The sequence below is a fragment of the Acanthopagrus latus genome, chromosome 8, assembly GCF_904848185.1.
Source record: "Acanthopagrus latus isolate v.2019 chromosome 8, fAcaLat1.1, whole genome shotgun sequence".
In the NCBI taxonomy this organism is placed as follows: Eukaryota; Metazoa; Chordata; class Actinopteri; order Spariformes; family Sparidae; genus Acanthopagrus; species Acanthopagrus latus.
The window spans coordinates 9,446,925-9,468,904 of record NC_051046.1 but is presented as its reverse complement, the minus strand read 5'-3'; the positions used below and the strand labels follow the sequence as shown (position 1 = coordinate 9,468,904).

Here is a 21,980-nt window from a genome sequence, read left to right as displayed (position 1 = left end):
TGAATGAAAATTTAAATTTGAGCATGCTAACACGTTAAGCTATGGTGGTCATCATGATGTTAGCATGCCTGCATGAGCTGCTAGCATGGCTGTGGACTATTAGTCTTGTGAAAACTGAAGAAAACTACTCAAAATGACCTTGATGCAGGGCACAAGCCCAAACCTGTTGGTTTAACAATTATGTTTTTCTTGACACTTCAAGTGTTGCTGGAGCTTTGACCTCTTTAGAAAATTAACCTGTCAGACCAAACCGCAGGGTTAAAACCTTTTTACCTGGTTTACATCTCCCTCTCCAATAACAAAAACCAGCTTGCAGTCCTTCTCCACCACGGTGCGGTCCTCCAGGACACACTGCATCTTCACAGTGACCTCCTGACCCCAGGCTGGTAGCAGGGCGTTCGGTGCACTGGACTCCAGCACCTTCTTCCTCAACAGCCGGTCCTCTGCGTGAGGAAAGAATAGAAGGTTGTTCAGGCAGGCAGGGATAATCTGCTAGTTGTTGGCAAACGTGTTCAGAAAGAGCCACAAACACATCAAGCTTGATTTTAAACATTTTTAATCACGTTTTATTCTAGTTAGTGATATGAGACCCAAGTCTCACCAATACCAGAGTGTCCCTACCATCCACTGATGTACTCTCACCTGTGATGTCCTGCCAGTCTTCTGCCATGAACAGCTCCTCAAAGGTCGAGGAAGTCCACTCCTTCAGAGCGTATTCCGGAAAGAGACTCTCTGCTGAGCTATCCCTCTCCAACACATTATCATCCTCCGACGGGTCTTGGAATCGCACCATTTTCCAGCTGTTTGTTTTTCTCAGTTTCCTCTGTTCCTTGCATGCTGTGCCTTCACTTTCTCGCTCGGGATCACAGGGGCTTTTTATCTCTGTGCTTTCACTCCCTCCTGCATGGCTCTCTGTTTCAACCTGCTCCTTCCCCAACAGCTCTTCACCTTCTTCTGCAGACCCGCAGGGCAGCAAGGTGTGACTGTCCCCATCAGCAGTCTCAGAATTGGCCCCTCGCACCTCAGGCTCTGTGGGCTCCACTGCAGGGTCTTTGAGCTCTTCACAACACGGCTCCGTCTCCATTTCACTACAGAGAGCAATGGACACCGTCTGCATTAGTCTGCAAAAGAGATGATCCTCCTTGTCCAGCCAATCTTCCACTTACAGTAGGTGCAGGCTAGTAATTCTGTTGCAAACCAACTTCTGCAAACCTACAATCTGTCAAAACAAACAGGATATATCCACAGTGTGATACATGTTGTGTTTCATTAATCCAACTCAGAGTGCATCCCTAAATCCCGGCTTCATCTACAGTTTGTCCTCCCGGGGGGATAGCTGCGTAGTTTCTGTTCAGTTCCGTTGCACTTTGACCTCCTCTCTCTCCTGCCCGTGTCAGTCTTAGTCTACAAAGTCCAGTGAGCGACAAAAAAATGATCAATGTAAAGAAACTGCGCAGCGCAACGAAGCACTCCCAGCCAGCAGGCTTGTGCAGTGGTAATCTGCAGGATTAGAAGAGAAAAACCTAATCTGCCAGAACGTCTGTAAGCTTCTTAATGACTTCACCGTTGTGCACCATAACGCAGTTTCCATGAACGCGACCTACCAATAAGATCTCTGGGGGGATACAGAGCTGTAACTTAATTTGCCTCGAGTTGCATCTGGAGATTTCTGGTTTCACTTTTTAAGAAGTGCCACAACACTGCCGGCTGTAAAGGTGACATAAGATAAATGACAGATCCGATTAAATACAGTGCTGTTACAGTGTGAAACTGCCGCAGGATACACACGTCACACCATGTGTGTATGATTCATTCACAATTGTCCTTTTTATTTTAAACCTGTTAAGGTAATTAAAAAAGTGTTTGTTCCCTTAAGTTAATCAAGAAAATAGATTGACCTACATTTTTCTGAGCCTTAAATAATGACAGATAAATACTAAACTCTAATTTAACCAGGAGGAGTTTGTTCTTTCGAATCTTTGACTGCAACAAGTTCAATAGAAGCGAGGTTTCTATTTCTATTTGTTATAACAGGCCAGAAATAACACTGATTAAAATGTCACAAAGCCACTAAAGATAAAGCTTTGGTAGACTTTATGAATCTGTCTTACAGCAAACGACTGGTACGGAAAATGCACAATTGTTACGTTTGATGGAACACTGCAAATGTATTCACTGCTTCACATTTAAGCAAACAGCAGACATGACAAAAGATCACACGCTACAACAAATATTTGACCGTCATGTCGAGTGCCTTTGAATCTTATTTCCGGTCTGCAGAGGAAACATGAGCCGTGCAGGAGCAGACGTGGACTAATGTAATGCTAACAGACTGTAAATAAACACCGCGCTTCTGACTGTAGCAGCGCTTTAATCCACAGCCAGAGCATGTTGTCCATCAGGGATTAAATTAATCCAGATTCCATATTTGTCTTTTAATTTCCCCGACACACACACACACACACACACACACACACACACACACACACACACACACACTCACTCAGAGAAATGATACACACAGCAAGTAAATCTGTGTGTATCATTTTGCATCTTGTTTGTTAATTTCAGATGAAAATATTGTACTTTTATTACACTGGTTTTATCTGACAGCTATACATTTACGATAAAAACATCTGATAATCTTTAAAACTATCAGGGTTATCATGGATTAAACTACTTGACTGTGAAATGCTAGCCAAAATTAACTCAGCAACGACCTTAAAATGCTGCTTACACATAAACATGTCACAGTATGATAGTATGATGTAACAACTAAAGGTGTCAGTGGTCTGAAACTCAATCTACAACCATTATGATAATGGATTCATCATTTTGGAAATATGATGCTGGTTGCAGCTTATAGAATGCCTGTTTTGTTTGACACAATCAGATATATTTATATCAACTCCCAAAAAGCAATTTAAATAGGATTTGACAACGTTATTAATGAATTATCCAGTTGAAATATTATTTTATCAGTGTTACCAGACATTTATATGGAAAACAATCCATTATTTTGTTGTTGTTTTTTTTTTTTTTTTATAAAGAAAGCAATTTTCAGAAAGGAATTGCACATGTACCAAATGGTGGGAATTTCAAAATGAAGGCGTATCTAAACGATGTGCCAATATGAATCAATGTTTTCACTTTGCGTCGATGCTGCTGGATCGTGGATCATTGAACCAATATATATATAAATGTGGATTAATGTTTCATTACATCCCTAGTAATTACCAACACCCATTATCAGCACAATACTTTGGCCATGCTGTAGTTTGTTGTGGAGATGTCAATAAAGCTATTAAGATTAAAGGATATGGATATGAAACTGGAGTTCAGCATCTCTGTGTTTTCAGTCTGACAGATCTTCTTCTTCTGACTGTTGCTTCAGGAGTAAACAAAGGCTTTATCATGAATTTTGATTTGGCTACCATCTTAATTACAATCTACACAAAGGTCATTTGCCACTTGTACATATTCTCTGCAGGTGTGTGTAAAGAGACAAATAAAGAATAAATGAAACTCAGGACAAAGTGACAAACGACGGTCACCTGGAAGAGCGAAAGCAAACTTGTTTCTTTAATTCACACTTCCTGTGTGCGTGTGTGTGTGTGTGTGTAAGAGAGAGTGTGTATGTGTGTGTCTGTACGTGTGCGTGCCTGCCTGCCTGCGTGCGTGCGCGCATGTGTTTGTGTCTAAGCCCCGCCCACACGCTCTCTCCTCCCGTGACGTCTCAGGCAGAATGTCGCCAATAGCCTTCAGTTGTAGAAATGGCAGCGCTGAGACAGGAGCATCGGTATGGGCTCTCCTGTGGCAAAATCAACAAAAACACCCCGAACCAAACTCTCTACCACGTCAAACTCACTGACACCGCCATCCGGACCCTCGAAGCCTACCAGAACCTGAAGGTAAGACGGAACCGACGCTTTGAACTTTGGATCTCGCGTCTGTGTGTGTGTGTGTGTTTTTCTTTTACAGCTATATTTTCTTTTTCTTTCTTTCTTTAAATCGCCTCCCAACTCCGGGAACTGTTCAAATCTCTATCGGAGGAAAACACAGCTTGTTTGTTCCTTGTGGCAGCAATTTAAATAAATAAATAAAATAATAATAATAATAAAGTAAAGTTGAGATAGTTCAGATTGAAAGCTGCTCGACAGACGCGATAATGTTGTCTTGTGTTGGTTGTGTCCCGGCTGTGATACAGTAAGAAAGCAGGCGAAGCTTGATTTTAAGAGTGCGATCGCATCAGGAACAGGCGTATGGAATAGACTCTGCTGATGAATGGGTGTTTTTTTGTTTGTTTTTTTAAAAGAGTGTTTTGGAGGCTGTTTTATACATTTGTGCGTGTGTGCCAAACGCGTAATCTCCCGAAAAAAACACACACACAAAAAAGGTATTAAAGTTCCAACATGACAGCAGAGGGTTGTGATCGTGCCCCACAGCTCTGAAACCCTGCTGCTCTCTTTACATACATTACATCTGAAATTCATTATTTAGATTAGCACGCGATTGTCAGCCATTAAATGTTTTTTTTTCTTTTTTGAAAAAAGGGGAGGTTTTTTTTTTTTTTTTGTCCTCGTTTCGCTCTTGGGAATAAATTAATGAACAGGCTATCAAGCAAATTATTCGACTCCTCTGAATCTGGCGACTGCTTTATGGCTTTTTATGGTCCATTAGATTAGACCGAGATAATTCAGTCGATCCAAATGGTCTTTCCCAGAGCAACGCTTGATAAGACAGTTAGTCCTTTACAGTTTTAAGGGGCTCATTTTGGTGGAGGGTTATTTTTTTCTCTCCCCCCACACCTCCCTCTCTGGATGCGGGAAGAGGAGGTTCAAGCTGTGTATAGTCCACTCTGGGCTCCCTAAGTTGTTGCTGAGCTCTTGTGTATTATTGTTTTTGGTTTTTTTTTGTGCCTTTTTTTACACGCCTGGAAGCCCGCCCAGCTCCAGAGCTCATTGGTCTGTGAGGCAGAGTAAACTCCAGAGCTCACACAAGCCTGACAGCTTCCTCCAGGCCAAAAGACAGGCAAGGCAGGCAAGGCAGTAGAGGTTACTGCAAAAGTTTTCCAAGTCAAAAAGACCACCCCAGAAAGTACTGGTTTCAGACCGCCGGACTCCCACTGTGTGGTGTGCAAGCTTCCAGTCCAGCCTCAACCTGAAAAGAGCATTTATGATTTATTCATGTGTTTTCATGCCTGTGTTGTGAGGAAACGGGGGGGAAATATAGGCATTCTTGTGCATGAAATTGTATAGTATTTAAATCAAATTAGGGCTGCAACTGATGTTTTCCGTGCGGATTGTTTTTGCAAGTGTTTGATTGATGAAATATCTTTAAAAAAAGAATCGTAAAAGGCAGCAAACATTCACATCTGAGAAGTCGGAACCACCAAAACTAAACAAAATGCTTCGAATGACTAATCCATTATCAAAACATAAATGCGGAATCATTTTCAGTAGATCCACTAATTCATTAAGCTCATCCACATCCCCCTGTTATATGAAGGGTTTTATTATTGTAGCTAATGGCTTCATTAATAGTTAATATATCATTTGCTAATGCTCTAGAGATCAGTTATAAGCCATTAAAGCACCAACTTTGGGTTGCCAGGTTGTAAAAAAGTCCATTTTGCCTGGTGTTTATTAATTCTGCTCTGTTATGCAATTATAAATGTTGGCGGTCCGTTAAAAAGCTCTCATTTCTGCTTTAAATAAAGAAGTTGCTAATGCATGGATAGTGGTTGAAACGCTTCAGCTAGAGGAGGATGCAAAAGCGATCGGTCTCAACCTGGCAACCCAACATTTTAAATCATTTTATACTCGCTAATAACTAGTCTGCAACCACAGGTTTCAGTTCAAACTCCAAAATATTAATAATCGTCCTCACGTCGTCGTCGACCCAAATTCACACCTTAAAGTAAGCAGGTGTGATTTCACCCCGTGGCTGTTTGGAATGTGTAACAAACACTTTTGCGCTTTAATATTTATTATTTCATTCAATATTAAAAAGCTAACGGATGATGAAGGAAAATCACAACAATGCTCCTCAACGGGGAAGACGTCTCCCAAAACCATTAATAATAAATAAAGAGCGCTGTCAATCACCGGCACAGCTGTACTTCACAGATAATAGTCTCCATCTATTAACCATGTATCACGTTGCCTCAGAGGAAGATATTTCCTTGTGATTTAATATTTCTTTATCAGCAGGCGGGGGAACAGAAACAATGTGATGTCGGGGGGCGCTTACGCCAGGTACTCTGTGGTCTTGGAGAGCGGCGAGGTTACACCACAACCACAGCATGGAGCGGCCTCAGAAAAGTAGCTTTTTTAAGGAAATGTAATTGGTTTCAGAAGGAGCTTCGTCTTTTGTCTGCTGGGATCTTTTGCGGCGTTTACTCGCGTCATCGTTTAGCAGGGGAAAGCCAGCTGAAAAACAGAAACTGATTGACAGTAGCAGGGGTTTTTCTGTAAGCTTTAGATCGATTAATCACACACATTCCTCTGAAGATTAGGGCCAGAAGCCCCTGAACTGGAGACTTAATGACATAGAAATATGACAGTAATTAATCGGGGAACGTTTGAGCATTTAATGAGGAAAGTCCTGTCTTATCGAGCCGGGATTGCCGTTATCGAGAGCAATCCACGGGAGCCGGGCTGGAACAATGGCAATATATTTCCACTCATAATGTATGAGCTGTCCGTTAGATTAAACATGAACACAATTCCTGACCACTTTCTTCTTTTCCCTCTCTCTCTCTCTCTCTCTCTCTCTCTCTCTCTCTCCTCAGGCATCACTATCAAATCAGCCAGCGATTTGCTTCAAGGGGAGCCAGGGGGTAAGATGTTTTGCATACTCTCCCTAATGCCTCAGAAATTGAATGCTCTAATTAGTTCGGATTTGCTGTGGAGCGCACTTGTGACAGTTCCTCTCGCACATCTTGTTTGATTCTCAAGCAGTTTCGAGAAGCACGTGCACGTATCCGCAAAAGAAGGTCGGCCTTGTGACTTCACAAATGTCGGGATGAATTTCATTTCAGTCGTTGCCTCGGACCGTTTTTATTTCGCCAGTGATCAACGAGGAGAACATGGCTGCTCTGAGTGCACCGGAGCACCAAAAGCCTGAGGGGAATGTGTCATGAATTTGCTCAGTTATACTATGTTGTGTCAGATATCCTACACTGTATGTGTACATAGAGAGACGAGGTACATAATCTACTGAAACACTTGGCGCTGAAAGCAAGAGAGCATTCCTGCAAAGCGTCTGTAAAGAAAGATGCCTGTGTCCGGCCAGATTAGCTGGGCCGCTATTACACCCTGCCCGGCTCTGCCTGCTAGGCTACTACACATTTACCACACAATCGGCCCCGTCTAAAAGGAGCTGTTCTAATCCCCGCAAGAGCCGATTGCATTGACGAAAGTGACTTTGCTCTGTACACAAATGCTGGCCCTGTGTGCTCACACGGGTCCTGGAAGCCCTAAAACAGGGTGCGCTATACCCCCAGGCTGCTAGCCAGGTTACTGGGTCAGGCTCGCAACTGGGGAGGCTTTGTTCAGGGAGGGGGAGGAGGTGGGGGAGCTGGCGAACCCCAGGGAGCCCCCCGTGTCTCCATGCCTGTTGTCTGTGTGCAGACATTAAAGATTCGAAATACAGGAATGACGCGTGAGTGCTGGAATTTTTTTTTTTTCCGATTCAGGCAGCGACCACAATGTGTCCAAAATCACACATAATATATGTAAACATGTCACGAAACATCTGTAAAACGAGCCGCAGATTAACCTGCTCATGAGAGGCTTTCTGTGAAGAAATGTTAAGTGAGTGCAATTTAAGTGTTCTTTAATCACTGAATAGGATTTGGTGATTATATCTCGGCTGGCACATTACATATTCAAATTGCTTTGCGGAATTCGAGCACGGGAGCTCCCTCCCCCTCCGACAATAGTCCCCGAGCTGGACGATTGGGCATTAATGAGGTAGCTGCAACCATTGGTGGTGGTGGTGGGGGAGGCCAGATTAAGCCGTTAGTGGGGGGAGGATGTTGGTGAACATGGCAGTCTGGCATCCAGCAGAACGAGGGGATCACCAGTATCTGTGTCTCCATGCTGGAGCTTTACAGCATCACGCATTTAGGTCTCTTCCCTCACTATTATTTGATGGATGAGAGTCCGCCAAACTCATTCCCTTCCTCAAAAGCAGCAGGAGGCCCTGAGAGGTCACGGGCAGCGGGCGAGGAGCTCTGCGTCCACTGACAGTTGCCAGCTGTAGAGCTCCATCACAGAAGCCCTGGCTGCTTCTTTTCTGATCTTTGTCCGCACCGGCTCATGTCACTTCCCCTGTAAACAGGGCACTTCCAGGGCCGCAAAAACCAGAGGAATGCTTCAAATCACTGCCCTGGCCTCACTCCAGGGCTCGGCGGCATCGGGGGCCGAGGCCTCTATCGAGAAATAGCACACTGAGGTTTTCCCGGCTGCCTTTCTCTCTGACCCTGCAGCGTTTAGCCCTACTATTGTAAACTGCTTTGCCAAGCTTGTAATCATGCGATGAAAGACGCGAGCTCTCCGAGGTTTGAGGCCGCTGGGAATCGTACAACCTAACGCTAAATAATTCTGCTTTTGAATCCACCTCACCTCCTGCTTTTACGCACCTAAACTGTGTACGAACGGACCCTAAAAAGTGGATGATAGCGGGTGGAAAGTGAACTGAATGGGTCCGATCGATAGCGAGCGTCTGGAGCAGTGAAAGAAAATCTAAAAAGGTGCAGAATGTGATGCAACCGTAAAGAAATAGAAGACACTCTTTTTTTTTCTCACATTTTGTTGAAGCTGGAGGTTGAAAAGAAATTAGATTCTGGATTACTTTGAAATAATCAGCAGGGATTAGGGAATATATTCAGAGCCGGTCTGGGTTCCCATGGCCTGGAATTTCACATCCCAGTGCTTATTTTCCTTCAGGGCTGGCAGCGGCGCCTGCTTGTTGGCATGATCTATTTCCCATTTAGCAAGAAACAAATGCTTGTGTAACTTCTTATTTATTAGATCAATGCCGCAGGGTGCATATCGATTAGGAAATGTGTTTTATCAGCGCATGTTTTTATAAATGCACACACTTCTTTTTCCTTCTCTCTACTTCCAGGGAGCACTGATTACAGCCGAGTGTTCTGGTGCAATAATACTGTTGTGGTGAATTTGAATATTACATCCAGAACGTCTGGTTGTTGCGCTGTGTCAGGTGTGACATCCATTTTCATTTCCTCCGCAGTTCATAAATGTTGAATTGCAGTCGCCAGAGTAATTGTTTTTTTCTTTATGGCCCTGTTTGTATTTATGTGCACAGCTGTCACATAAAGGCAGCAGCAGCGTCGGGATGAGGGGAATGTGGAGGCGCTCTTAAAGATATTCTCATGACGACTGTGTGTGAAGGCTGAGCTTCCCCTGAGCTCCCTCCTGCCTGCCCTCTTGATTATTTTGCCATTTCACCGCATGCCTTGGCTGAATTCTTGGGAGACATCAGGGCCTCTATCTCACACACGGCTGCTCTGACTCTACCCCCCGCCACCACGCCGCTTTGCTTCGCCTCCCCGCTCGCACTGCAAATAAGCTTTTGCAGTGTGCAAGTGTGTATGTGTGCATGCACACATCACACCCCCCCCCCCCCTTTTTTTCTGGAAGCTAATTAGAATAACAATAACAGGAATGTGGTTTGAGAGCCGTCCTCTCCCAGTGGCATAGCAGTGAGAGGGAGAGTTGTCCCACGTGTTTCTGAAAGGGCACACGCCGCTCTATTCATCCAGATGTGTTAAGCCAGGCAAAAGTCTCTGTGTTCACTGCTCGTCTGAGGCACAGTGTTTATGCAGATGCAGTTGGCCTTAGGATCTTTGGATCATACAGTATATTTTAGGAACAGGCCTCATGAGATCCTGCAGTTAAAAAAAGAGGACTTTTTGAGAGTTAACTCCCTCTATCATTATTGTGTTCTTCAGCTTCAAACAAGGGATTCTGCAGGATGCCATGGTGACCGCAGCAGTGTTTTATGGTGCTGAGTGCTGTAAAAGATCAAAAAATCAATAGCACAAACCGAACAGCAGGCGGTCTGACTCGAGGGAAATAAAAGCTTGAATTTGTCAGAATTAGAAAAATGTATTATACTTGTTGTGGCTCCATGTTTGCTGTTTATTTACATTCTGAGCTAATCCGCGACCGTTAGGACTAAATATGTATCCGTCAGCCTGGGAAACCCCTCAGTCAGAGAAACTCAGAGGGGAAATTTAAATACTGTTTGATTGGTTGTTAGTTACTGACACAAAGGGAAGGTTCAGTGTGAACAACTGTAAGATATTGCCATAACAACTATTACATTAACTGCCAACTATTCTGACAGTTGATTGATCAGTTTGAAGAGGAAAGTAAAAATGTGCTCGTTCCAACTTCGTCATTGTGAATATTTTCTGGTTCTTTACTTGACAGTGACAGTGAATTGAATATCTTTGGGTTGGGGGACAAAACAAGATATTTGATGACTTCATTTCTTTAACATTTTTATAGACAAAACAACGGATCGAGACAAAATAATCCACAGATGAATCGACAATCGTAGACTGCAGCCTTTGCTTATTGTCATCTTTGGTGTGTTTTTGTTGTTGTTGTTGTTCAGCCATGGCATAAAACTACCAGCGGTAATGCTACTTTTTGTGTTTTACATACTATACAATGATTGTTGAACATCAAAATCAGGGAGGGAGATGCTGTCTTACTGATAAACGCAACAGAATATGTGACGTTTAAGACCGGCGATAAATGTTTGGGCAGTGGGAGCTTCTGTGTGCTCACTGAGCTCCCAGGATGTTTTTGCCACTGGCCTTAAAACAGAATTACTCAAAGGCCAAAGTCTGTGCGTTGTCAAAATATAATGCTAGTTATACTGGGTGTAGCTGATTTACTATAAATGTCTTGTTTATACATGGAGCTGAACTATTGTAAAGTAAAGTAAAAATAGATGAGCCCCCTTGACGATCTGAGTCCAATCAGGAAGAAGTGTGTATTAACTACATTTTCCTGCTGTTATCAAAACACTAACACGGCATCCGCGAAACCTCATACATCTTTTATGAGAATCATTTGTGCTTATTTGCTTATTGTGCTTATTATTTCATGTTCAAATCAAGAATCATTAGGCTCTATAAATATTTAGCTTGTTATAAAGAAGTTGCCATTTAACTGACCTACAATCGAGTCATCCAGCAAGTCCCTTTGGTATTGTAAAAATAGACATAAGAAGAATAGAGAATAATGAACGTACTTCAGACGGCGTCCTCGCCGGCCTCTGCAGAGAGCCTCATCACAAACATTTTTTTCTTTCTCTGTTTTAAAAATGCAGCACAACAGGAAACGAGCAACACAAACACTGCCAGTGCGCACACGCAGTGTTTGTGTTTACAGTAGCAGCGAGTCTTTAAAGCTCGAGAGCAGCACCAGAGGGCTGTCGTTTCGTCTGAGGACAGAGAGCTTCAGCAGGTTTATGGGAGTATTTTTCACCAGCTTTATCTTATTGTGAGGCTCTGCGAGTTCCATTTGAGGTTTCCCTGTGAGTTAATCAGGTTTGGACATAGTTTCCAGCGCACAATCTGTGAATTGTTAAAGGATTACAGAATGCCTTGCTTGCGTGGAGAGAAAAGTCCAGTAATGGGACTACAGTGCAACGCTCCAAGTGGTTTTGGTGTGGATTGGTCCAGTGAAACAGCTAAGAATCGACAAGGGAAACACATTACAGGTATCGGTGCATCCGAGGTCTAATAACCACTGCGTAAAGGGAATTTCCTAACTTCCAAACCATCTCCAGTTAATGCAAATTAGGCAAGGGAGGGGGATCCATTTGCAGAGAAAAAAACAAAGAGTGTGTCTAATTGTTGTTTTCTTTTAAATATGGTCCTAGTTTACATATTTGGAATAGAGGGGACATTTAAAAACATCTCCATCTCTCCAGAGGAAGGCACCTACAGTAAATGGGGGGTGCACATGGGGGTGTCGGGGGTGGGGGAGACACAGAGTGTTTGTCGAGGTTGACAGATTAGCTCCAGCTCCCTGGAAAAAAAAAGACTGATTCTGCTTGGCATAACAGGCCGTACCTTTGGGGGATGCTCGACAGTTGCCCATCCCCATATCCCCACACTAGCTCCCGTCAGTCCCCACCCCTCCTTCCTCTGCTTTCCTGTCTCTACCAACCCCCCTTCAATGAATAGATCCTCGAGCACAGGAACCACCACATCCACCCCGGCTCACTAAAAAGCACGACTGAGACCGTAAGAGGTGATGTCACGCGTTTGTTTCTGTTTTAAACAAATGAGTCACAGTGGAATTGTTGATCGCACTGTACAAAGCTTAGGGACAGTGGGTACGAATAATTAATGTGACCCTGCGTTTTCGCCGAGACGCTGTTTGTTGGCATCAGTACACTTGCCTGACTGCATGTGACAGGAAATACGGCTGACAGTCGAGTCTTTCCTTCAACTTGTGGAATCCATTACACAACATGTTTCAGCTAAACAAAGAGGAAATAAGGACAAATACACTTGTTCCATAACAGGATCCATCCCCCTCTTCTCTGCTGAGTTGCTTGGCACATTCCTAAAGGAAGACTGTTAAGGGCCATCCCCTCATGCACTGGCTCTACTGGGAGCCACAGTCGACCCCCCCATACACACCCAAACCCCCAATCCCTCCCTTTACCCTCCAACAACACACAGCCACACGTCCCCGCTGTTCATGAATAATCCAGGCGGGCCGACAGCCCATTGCACTCAGCTTTGTGGGGGAAGACGCTAGAACAAAAGACGGGCAGCTCGCAGAGCAGCTATGGCTGAGTAGGCTCAGATGAGAAGACAATGGTAACTAGTGTCAGTACAGACAGGGGCAGGAGGCAAAGACTTCAGAGTAAATCACATATCCATGCGCCTGCACCCATCTCAGTGTTGCCATGCCAAATACCAGAGCCGGGAACCTTTCCTACTCGTTTTCGTCTGCAAGAGCAAGGAAAAGAAAAGACGCGGAGAGAAAACTATCCTCTCATCTTTCCCTGCAGATGTTTGGCTTGCAAAAGGCTCAGCGCTGAGCGGGGAGCAGATTTCTTTAGTGAAGCTATTTTTTTTTTCCTTTCCTCACCAAATGGCAGGGTTAAGAACTCTGTTTAACCCCATCAAAGATGAGCCGTTCAAACATGCTCGGGGAGTTAAAGATGAAGTTTAACAAGGACATCACCAACGGTGTCCTTTGTCCTCGCTGAACTGCTGAGCCCCCTGCCAAGATTTTCTGTTCCAGTCCAGTTCACACCTTATAACAGCTTGAAAGTATTTGACATCTCCAAACACACAGGCCCTGAAGTAGCAGATGTGGCTGGGTCGTGGCCACAGAGGCAGTTATTGTATCAGTCTGTCCGCTCCATGGGGGGCTGCACTGACAAGGTGCTAAGGATTGTCGTTCTGATGCCATTTGGTTGCTCAAACTGTCCAACGGCTAAACTTGACTCGCATTGTCATGACGTGCGGCACAACAGCACGCAGCCCTCACTGCTTCTGTGAAGCGGTTGAATTTTATTAAACTGACCCATGTTAATAGGACCCTCTAATGACAATAATACCACATTAAGCTTTTCTCTGATTAATTAATCACCAGATTAAGGACTCACGCAATCATCATTAGAATAATACAGAGCATGAGCAATTAAATTAATTCTTTCCCTCGTTCCGATGTGGACAAATACTGCTGATTTAATAACTGCCACTGCAGGAAGAGGAAATTATACATCAGAAAACATTCATTTAAACAAATATCTTAATTAGACAGTGACACAATATTCTGAATTTTTAAAAAAAAGCTTGAGCAAATCCGTTGTTTAGAGAATATTTCTTTAGAGCAGCATTCAGCTTATTAATATTAATAATAAGATATGTCTAAATTCTGCCCCATAGTACCAGAGTTGTTTATGTGCTCTTATAATCATGTACTGATCTGGACGTCTGTCTGGATGACTGTTAAAACAATGCACTTAAAGGAAGAATATGTTACATTTCTGCAACAGTGCAACACACTTCTTCAGCAAGTGAGAAACGAAGTCTGCCAAGTTGCTTAGTAATTAGCATTGGGCAGGCTAACAATACTTGCAGCTACAACATTATAATTAAAGGGCATAACATGAATAAACGTGACTTCATGTGACGTGAATAAAACTTTAATATGCTACATCGTCCATGAACCATGTTGCTCACATCTTTGTATTTATCTTTGTTTGTTCGTTTGTTATCATACGTGGTGACTCTACAAATTCTGACTGATAATCGCTCCTCTGTGTTGACACAGGGCCTAAACCGTCTGCTAAATATTTGACCTGACTCCCTGTATCGTGTGGCCCGGTGGGAGTGTGGGGCTTCCACTGCCTAAAAAAAGACAAAACGACAACACACACACACACATACGGCCTCGGGGGATCAGACCAAATCTCCATATGGAGAGGTCTGTGACTCAGCGTCTCTATGTAAATCTACACCTACTACTTGACTGACAGCAAGTTCAGGACCACAGACCTGTTGGGTCAAGTGGTGTCCCTGAAACACCTCAAGTTAATTTCATCAGTCTGGGTGGGAGGATGATGAAAAAGGCCACTCAGCATAAGTTGGCTGCGACGATCAGTGTTTTCTATAGACGCCATCTGTAAATGTCTGGTTGTTCAGACTGCAGCAAAGTTGTCGAGTTGGTTCGTCTTGTCTTTGGTATGCAGTAGAAAATGTGTTCATCTGACCAGGTAACACAGTTGTCAACATGTTGTTTCCAGAAGTGCTTAAGATAGAAAGCATAGGCAGTAATAACAGCAGAGCAGGGAGAGCGTGTCACATGAAAAGCACCCTGTCCTCAGTGTTCCACCACCACCAAACCAGTGGAGACCACATAATAACAATATATTGATTGTTGCAATATGCTCCCGTGCTAGCGATGTAAAAACCTCCCCGTTGCTCCGCGATCTCAGCTTGAACCACTAGCAGCATGGCTAACTGAGCTAACTAGCTAACGGCAGCTACAATTGGCATTAGTTAGTTAGGGACGACTCTGGCTAGATTCCGGACTGTATTTGTCGTGACCAGAGTGAAACAGTCCCTCACAAAGAAATCCACAGTCCAACAGCATTAAACAACTTAAACGAACTGTCCACAGACTTCATTATAGAGACAGGGAAGTTCTCATATTTCATGTCACGCTACAACCTGCTCTAATTTAGCCAATAAAAAAGTGATTCATGCAAATAAATTGCAACAAATTGTTACACAGAGCCCCTTCAACTAACTCTAAAAAACAGATGAGCACCGTCTTGACGTTTTTTTGTTTCGTGCTGCACATACAGGGTTAAGTCCAGACAGGCCTCTGCTTTACGAGTCAGAAACTGGGAACTAATGGGTTAAATGACATATGGTTATGAAGCTTGAGAAGGAAGCTGTGAATAAAACGGGGGCAACCCCTGAACAGTCTGACCTGAGTGACATTGATTAGAATTAGAATGTGAAGTGTGCACGGTGGCATGGATGGGGGTGACAGGCAAATCTAATGCATGGCTGGAGGGGGCTCATGCTGCTGCCATCGACTGAAAGAGACGACGTGGTGGCACTATTGCGATGCTAAATGTGTGTAAATGTGCGCTCTCATCTTATCTCGAGCCGTCTTTTGTTGCGCAGTGCTCTTATTGTAAAAAAAACAAAAAAACAAATCTAGCGCAGTTTTTCTGGATGCTTTCTCTACTTCAATGACCCGGTTTAAGTGACTTGTTGCTTCTAATTTTGGTCGAGGCGGCTACTACTTTACTCTCTTTAAGTAATAGGTCCTGAGGACACAGCTCGCCTCTTGTCCCCCGCTCACTTTGATGCTTTTTCGGTTGATCGTCCTTAATTAGCGTAAAATAGAAAAAAATCCACAGCGGACATATGCGGGGCTGCGCTTTACCACTTCATGTGAACGGTCAGACATAAATAGGTCAGAATTAATGGTCAGCTGTGTGTCTCAAGTGTCCGTGGCCTTGTAGGCTGCTTTGCGTTTTTTGTGTTGACATGGGTGGGCTTGTGCACATGAGGGAAAGCTGGAGGCTGATGGGGGTAGGGTGAATGGCATGCGTTGGGTTTTAGAAGAAGAGGAGGAGGGGTGTCGAGGAGAGGAGCTGTTCATTGGCTCCGTGCTATGAAAAAAAAAAAAAAAACTGCTTATGGCTTTGCTGCATGACTGGGCATTTGTGACAGCTATAGTCCTGCCTGCCACATCTGCCAGGGACACTGTGCTCACAGCCAGTCAGCTTATAATCAATCACTTGCGACTGATAACTAAAGAGGCGGCTTCAAGTCCAGCTGACTGACGTTTGTTTTTCTTGAGACCCGCAGTTAGAAAAGCGCCTGTGTGCTTTGGCCCGAGGTGGTACCGCGAGGTCTGCTGCAAAAAAAAAAAAAAAAGAGGCGAAGGAGAGGAAATATTTGAGCCGCTGCAGCCATCTCACATTGAGTTCAACTCATCAGTAAGCCTGTATTCATGCCTGTGAAGGATGGTTGGTAATCATCTGGCTCCTGTTGAATCTGGGACATTCAATCAACAAAAGCACTAAACTGGCCGTTTTCAGGCTGAAACACAGCTGCAGGCGGTGCAGAAGTGCGTCTCTGCCAAATGTGTTTTAAAGGTCATATTACCTGTTGGTTAATGACTTTCTACGCTGAACTGTCCTCTTAGAGGAAGTGGGTTTTTGGGTCATTTTATGTAACAGGTTTTTTTTTTTCTGACAGAGATGGACCTCACCCCGCTGGCTTGTGTGCCGCGTGGACAGTCTGTGACAGAAGAGGTTATCGTCTAAGTGAGAAAGCTGTCCGCTGTACTATTGTTGTGTTTTGCCTTTCAGACAGGCTCCTCCCATCACTGACTGCAGGTCATCATCCCTGACCTGGGAGGTGCCGTGTGGCCTCTGTGATTGGCCCAAGTGGGAGATTATTTAGGTCACAAAAAACAGCGACTCACAGATTGCTCCAGTCTCTTTCGATAAAAAAAAAAAAAAAAGAAAGAAAGAAAAAAGCTGCTTTTGTTGTTTTACTTTATCCTGTGTTTTTCCACTTTCAGATTATATTAAATCTGATCAGGCTGCATCTGGGAGAGATAAAACTGCTTATTGCATAACTCACCACTCAAATTAGTAATGCTAGCAGTTACACACAAGCAACAGCTCCCATGTCGCTCATGTCGGAGTGTGCTGCAGAACACTGTAACTGTGAAAAGCTCAAAATAAACTTGGCTTTTTAATTACCTGAAAATCTGTTGCAAACACTAACAATAGATCAACTTACTATGACTTTATGTGATTAGTTCACACCTAATATATCACTGATTGATTTACTACCAAAATTACTTGATTCATAAACAATTCCACTCACATGAATCTTCAACTTTCAGACCCATGTGTTCACTTTTCATCTCTGAACAACCCCGTCGCCAGAAGAAACGTTTCTTTATTTTCAGCTGTATGTTGACTACGCTGTGCTTCAGGTCTGATTAGGTTTTCGGCATGAAAATCACTCGGTTGGAGTTTTAGAAAGATAATGTTTTTTCGGCTTACCTGGTCCTGTTGCCCACAAACACGACCGGAAAATGTCCCGATGTCTTGCTAAAAATATCCAGTGATTTCAGGCTTACCAGTGTTGAAGCGCCGTCTTGCACAGTGGCCTCTGGTCAGGACGGCGTCTCTCCGAGCTCGCACAACACATAACACTTTTATGTAACCAAAATTCAGTGAACCTGGGGCATATCAGATGACAGGAAATCTTGGTGGATCCTCCATTAATTCGTGCATTCAACCATCACGAGCCATTGTTCAGTCAATCATGAGTCAGTGATTTGTACCTTTTGTTATAAATAAATGTTTTTGAATGATTTGATACTGATTGTTTTTTGTTTGATGTCTGTCTCTGCAGTACGTAAAGATCCCGGCGCCGACCCCCGAATCCCCTGATGGATTCAGAGTCTTCACGTTCTACCTGTCGAGCGACAGCAAAGACAAACCTCAGTCCAGCTTCGACTGCATTCACCAGTATGTCTCAGGGTAAGCAGCGCACATAACTCTTTCCGCAGTCGACCGCAAAATGAATTGGTAGTAAATTTAGTGTCAGAGTGAGTCCGCGGGGCCTTACCAGACAGTGGCCTCTCTCTTCAGTCCTACAACAACAGTCGGTACGACTGTCAGGCTGCCTTCAAACAAGACGACAATAACCCCCAAAGGCCGTCGTGACGCAACTGACCTCGAAGGTGTGACTAGTAATAAGGGAGAACAGAGAGGTAGTGTTTGGGGTTATGCGGGGTCAAAGCGTTGATTAAAGCTTTAGATTAGAGCTGCTTTACTTGTACTTCAGTCTTTTAGTCTTTAAAACTGATGCCACTTAATGCAGGAGTGGAAATGCATGCGGACAAGTCAAAGAACCCAGTTTGTATTTCAGCAAGAATCTGTAATACTTGTGTTTGACAGACTGCCAGTTAATTGAGCCGAGCCAGAGAATTTGTAAGCTTAAACCCTCAAATCTTCTCTCTCTTCTTGTCTCGCTTTCTCAAAGGGAGGGCAGGGATCACCTGGAGGGCCAGGGCAGCATTCAGGACAAGATCACAGTTTGTGCGACGGATGACTCGTACCAGACGACCCGGGAGCGCATGTCTCAGGTGGAGAAGGACATCTGGAGCCGCTCAGCGATTGAGATCAAGCCGGGGCCAAGTAAGCCTTTGCCTAATAGCTGTATCCACATTCTGTTGTATCTTCCAGCCTGCGTCGTGGCAGCATTCAAGCACGTAGGGATCAAGGACAGATAACCGGAGAGTTTTCATGTTCCCGGAAAGCTTCTAAACTGGCGCTTCTCACCATTTCATCCTGCTGATAATTGCCATATGGTGTGGAAGTTATCACATAATTGATCAAAGTGCTGCGTTGCAATTATTCATGTGAGAGGGATGCCGCTCTTTCTTGTAATTTTCCCTTTCATTTTGACCAGATTGCTCAGGCAGAGTGCCAACTCGCCTGCCAGCACCATTAATGTGATTGAGTTTGCCAGAAGTATGTGCTAACAAGTCTCATGCTGATGAAGTTTTGCCTAAAATGTAATTACACTAACTGGAATTTAATTTATTTCCATTTGATAAAACACATCATCTGAAGAAGAGGTCACTCTTAACCTGGAGTGATCTGGGCCCGATATGAAGGATCTCCCTTCTTGCAATTAATTTTCTTAGTCACTGCCTCTCTGTCATGGCTTTATAGTAATTGTCGACTAAATTGACCGCGCTTCAACTTTATAAATGATCTAGCCTCGAGGCCTTGTGACATCAGGAGGACCTGTGTGAATTTAACTGCTTGTGCTAGATTATGTTTTATGAATGGGGAAGGCACTGTGAAGATGAAGGCTACAACGTGATATTTAGGGTAATTGCTGTGGAAGCCAGTCATTCGAACTGGCTTACTAAACATTATGTGTCATGCCTCGCTGCAGATAAAAGTCTCTCTGAGAGCAAGTATGTGTCTAATAAAGAGATTCTTGTTAGAAACATGCAGTTACAGAATATATCTCATAACTTTACTTCTCCTCCTGTGGAGACCAGAAAGAGAAAAAATATATGAGTTATGGATCAACGTATGAGCCATATGCAGTGGAGAGCACACAGCTGTTTAGTGGTGACCGACTGTCTTTTTATGGTACAGTAATGCTACACTCATCAGAAAGAATGTCCATATACAAACTCCCAATTGCAGGTTTCAGAGTAAAAGAAATGTCCAGAGTTCACATAATACTGTATGAATTAAAGTTCAGGCAGAAGAAGACACTGACGAATAAGGCAGTGGAAAGCATTTTTTAAAATAAATTCAATACGTTTCCAAGTCATGATTCGCCCTCTTGAGCATTTATAATGACTTTGCTCTGTAAATGATACACTTTTGCAGGTTAAGTTTATGTTTAGAGTCTGGTCATTGCTCATAAAAACACCCACAACACTGTAAAAGCACATCACTTATCCGCACTGATACATCACTGTCGTTATGGAGGAAACTGGCATGTGAGCCTTGAAAACTTCCCTCGAGCTTTCTTTAAATTTATTACCGTCAAACAACGCGTCTAGTCGCTGCTTGTCTGAAAAGTTGCAGTGCAGGTTGTTTCAGTGCGAGGAGGAAATTTGCCTAAAATCCTCATGGCATGGTTTAAGGTAATTGTTTCTAACAAGTTACTGCACGAATGTTGTGTTTTGCACGGTAGATTTAAAGTGACTCCAATTGGATCTTACAAGGAATGCTGCTGTGAATGTTACTATTATTATTATTATTATTATTAGAACATATTTCTAAACTATAGAACTTGTAAATATCTTCAGTTTGAACTCTATCACTGAAAGCACATGATACTTCTACCTTGTCGTCCCTTTGGAGGCACCGTTAGCCTTTGACCCATAGAAACCTCCAAAGTATGGCTTAATGTTGTAATGAGATTACGGTCTGCAGATATCTATAAGCACTGCCTGACCGGGTCCAACTGAATTAGTACTGCAACAGGCAGAAAAGGCCTCTCTGTGTTAGTCACTTCAGTTTCCATGCTCCTCTGTTTACTCAGCAGTAGGTTGAACCTCCTTCTCAAACCCCCCTTTCACTGTTTTCCACTTTTTTTAGGATTTTATGTGTGTAAATCGCCTTTTCAGATTGGGCTGAATGTACTGCACATTCGGTATCGTTTGAGCGTGCATAAAGCAGATTGCATGACAATGGAGAGATAATGAAGATCAAATGCACGAGGTTGTCTCTTGTGTGCAGAGGTCTCTTTCAAATTTAGGGTGTGATTTGTATAACTGGCCCGAGGACTGGATTAGGGATGATACGTTGGCTGTGCTATTACACGATACTGTCAATGTATGTGAACACTCTTATCAGATCAGTTGTAATCTCCTCGCTGCCCTCTAGTTTTGTGCGATTGTGTGGCCATTCAGACACAGGTTGAGATTTTCTGTTGTGATAACTTTTCGATTCAAATGACTGAGGAAACGTCACATTGAGACTCCTGCTGTGTGTCCCTTTGTTTTGATCTCAGGTAAGTACGTGAAGGTCCAAAGGAAGCAGGCTCCGGTATCAGGCTCAGATAGCAGCCACAAGCACTCCCCCAGCAACAAGAGGAGCCTGGTTGCCAGCCCTGTGGCTCACCGGCCTTTGAGGGATCGCATCATTCATCTACTGGCCTTAAAGCCCTACAGGAAACCCGAGCTGCTACTGTGGTTGGAGAGGGAGCGGGCCAGTCCAAAGGACAAGGCTGACTTGACCTCAGTGTTGGATGAGGTAAGACATCTGGCACATTGTTGACTGATGGTGAAAGATGCAACATGGAGGAGAAAATACAAACAAAGTGAATGTTTCGGCTGATTTTTAGAGGATTTAAACATATATTATTCCCCAACTCGTTTGCTAATGACACTAATGAACAGACGGCTGCTGCACAGCTTCAACACTGAGCTCTGGAAAAGGGGCTGTCAGTAAGTTTATTTCAGGCTTATTTCCTGTGTTCACAATGTTTGAATGTCCCACTGTAGTCGTCAAGTGGAGCCTGTGCCGCTGCTGGTAGCTGTAATTAGGGCTGTGCTTTAATTATCTTTGGAGGAGAAGATTGTGTTTTGACAGGAGAGGGGTGGGGTGTCTCCAGCTGGGCTCTGACTACTTTCAGAATTGAAAGTGGCTGGTTTGCCTCGATTTGTATCAGCAGGATTAAGTAGTATAAGGGCAGGGTTTAAACTGTTTACCACAGAAACAATACAGGTCCACCGAGGAAAGGTCCTGTTTTATTTAAATATGAGGTGGAGTTATGGCACGGCAGGTTGACACAGTTCAGTGCTTTTATAACCCCCGCTGGCCTGTTTTCCTGTTATAATCTGTCCCGTCTGTTGATTTATTCACATTAGGAGCTG

General features: G+C 43.7%; 2 protein-coding genes across 2 annotated transcripts in view; one reads left to right on the top strand and one right to left on the bottom strand.

Moving 5' to 3' along the window:
• The window catches only part of fkbp16 (FKBP prolyl isomerase 16), a 68,212-nt gene that overhangs the window by 30,176 nt on the left and 16,056 nt on the right, over nucleotides 1–21,980 (bottom strand). Inside the window, exons 2-3 of the mRNA XM_037106225.1 lie at nucleotides 643–1,088; nucleotides 274–443 (exon numbers count right to left, since the gene is read on the bottom strand). Of these exons, the coding sequence (XP_036962120.1) occupies nucleotides 274–443; nucleotides 643–1,084 (612 nt within the window). The 5' untranslated portion in view covers nucleotides 1,085–1,088. The remainder of the gene's footprint in view (nucleotides 1–273; nucleotides 444–642; nucleotides 1,089–21,980) is intronic.
• Nucleotides 3,630–21,980, top strand: part of LOC119023920 (RNA polymerase II elongation factor ELL) — a 29,285-nt gene continuing 10,934 nt past the window's right edge. The window contains exons 1-5 of the mRNA XM_037106224.1: nucleotides 3,630–3,911; nucleotides 6,794–6,841; nucleotides 17,978–18,105; nucleotides 18,611–18,765; nucleotides 21,116–21,357. Of these exons, the coding sequence (XP_036962119.1) occupies nucleotides 3,774–3,911; nucleotides 6,794–6,841; nucleotides 17,978–18,105; nucleotides 18,611–18,765; nucleotides 21,116–21,357 (711 nt within the window). The 5' untranslated portion in view covers nucleotides 3,630–3,773. The remainder of the gene's footprint in view (nucleotides 3,912–6,793; nucleotides 6,842–17,977; nucleotides 18,106–18,610; nucleotides 18,766–21,115; nucleotides 21,358–21,980) is intronic.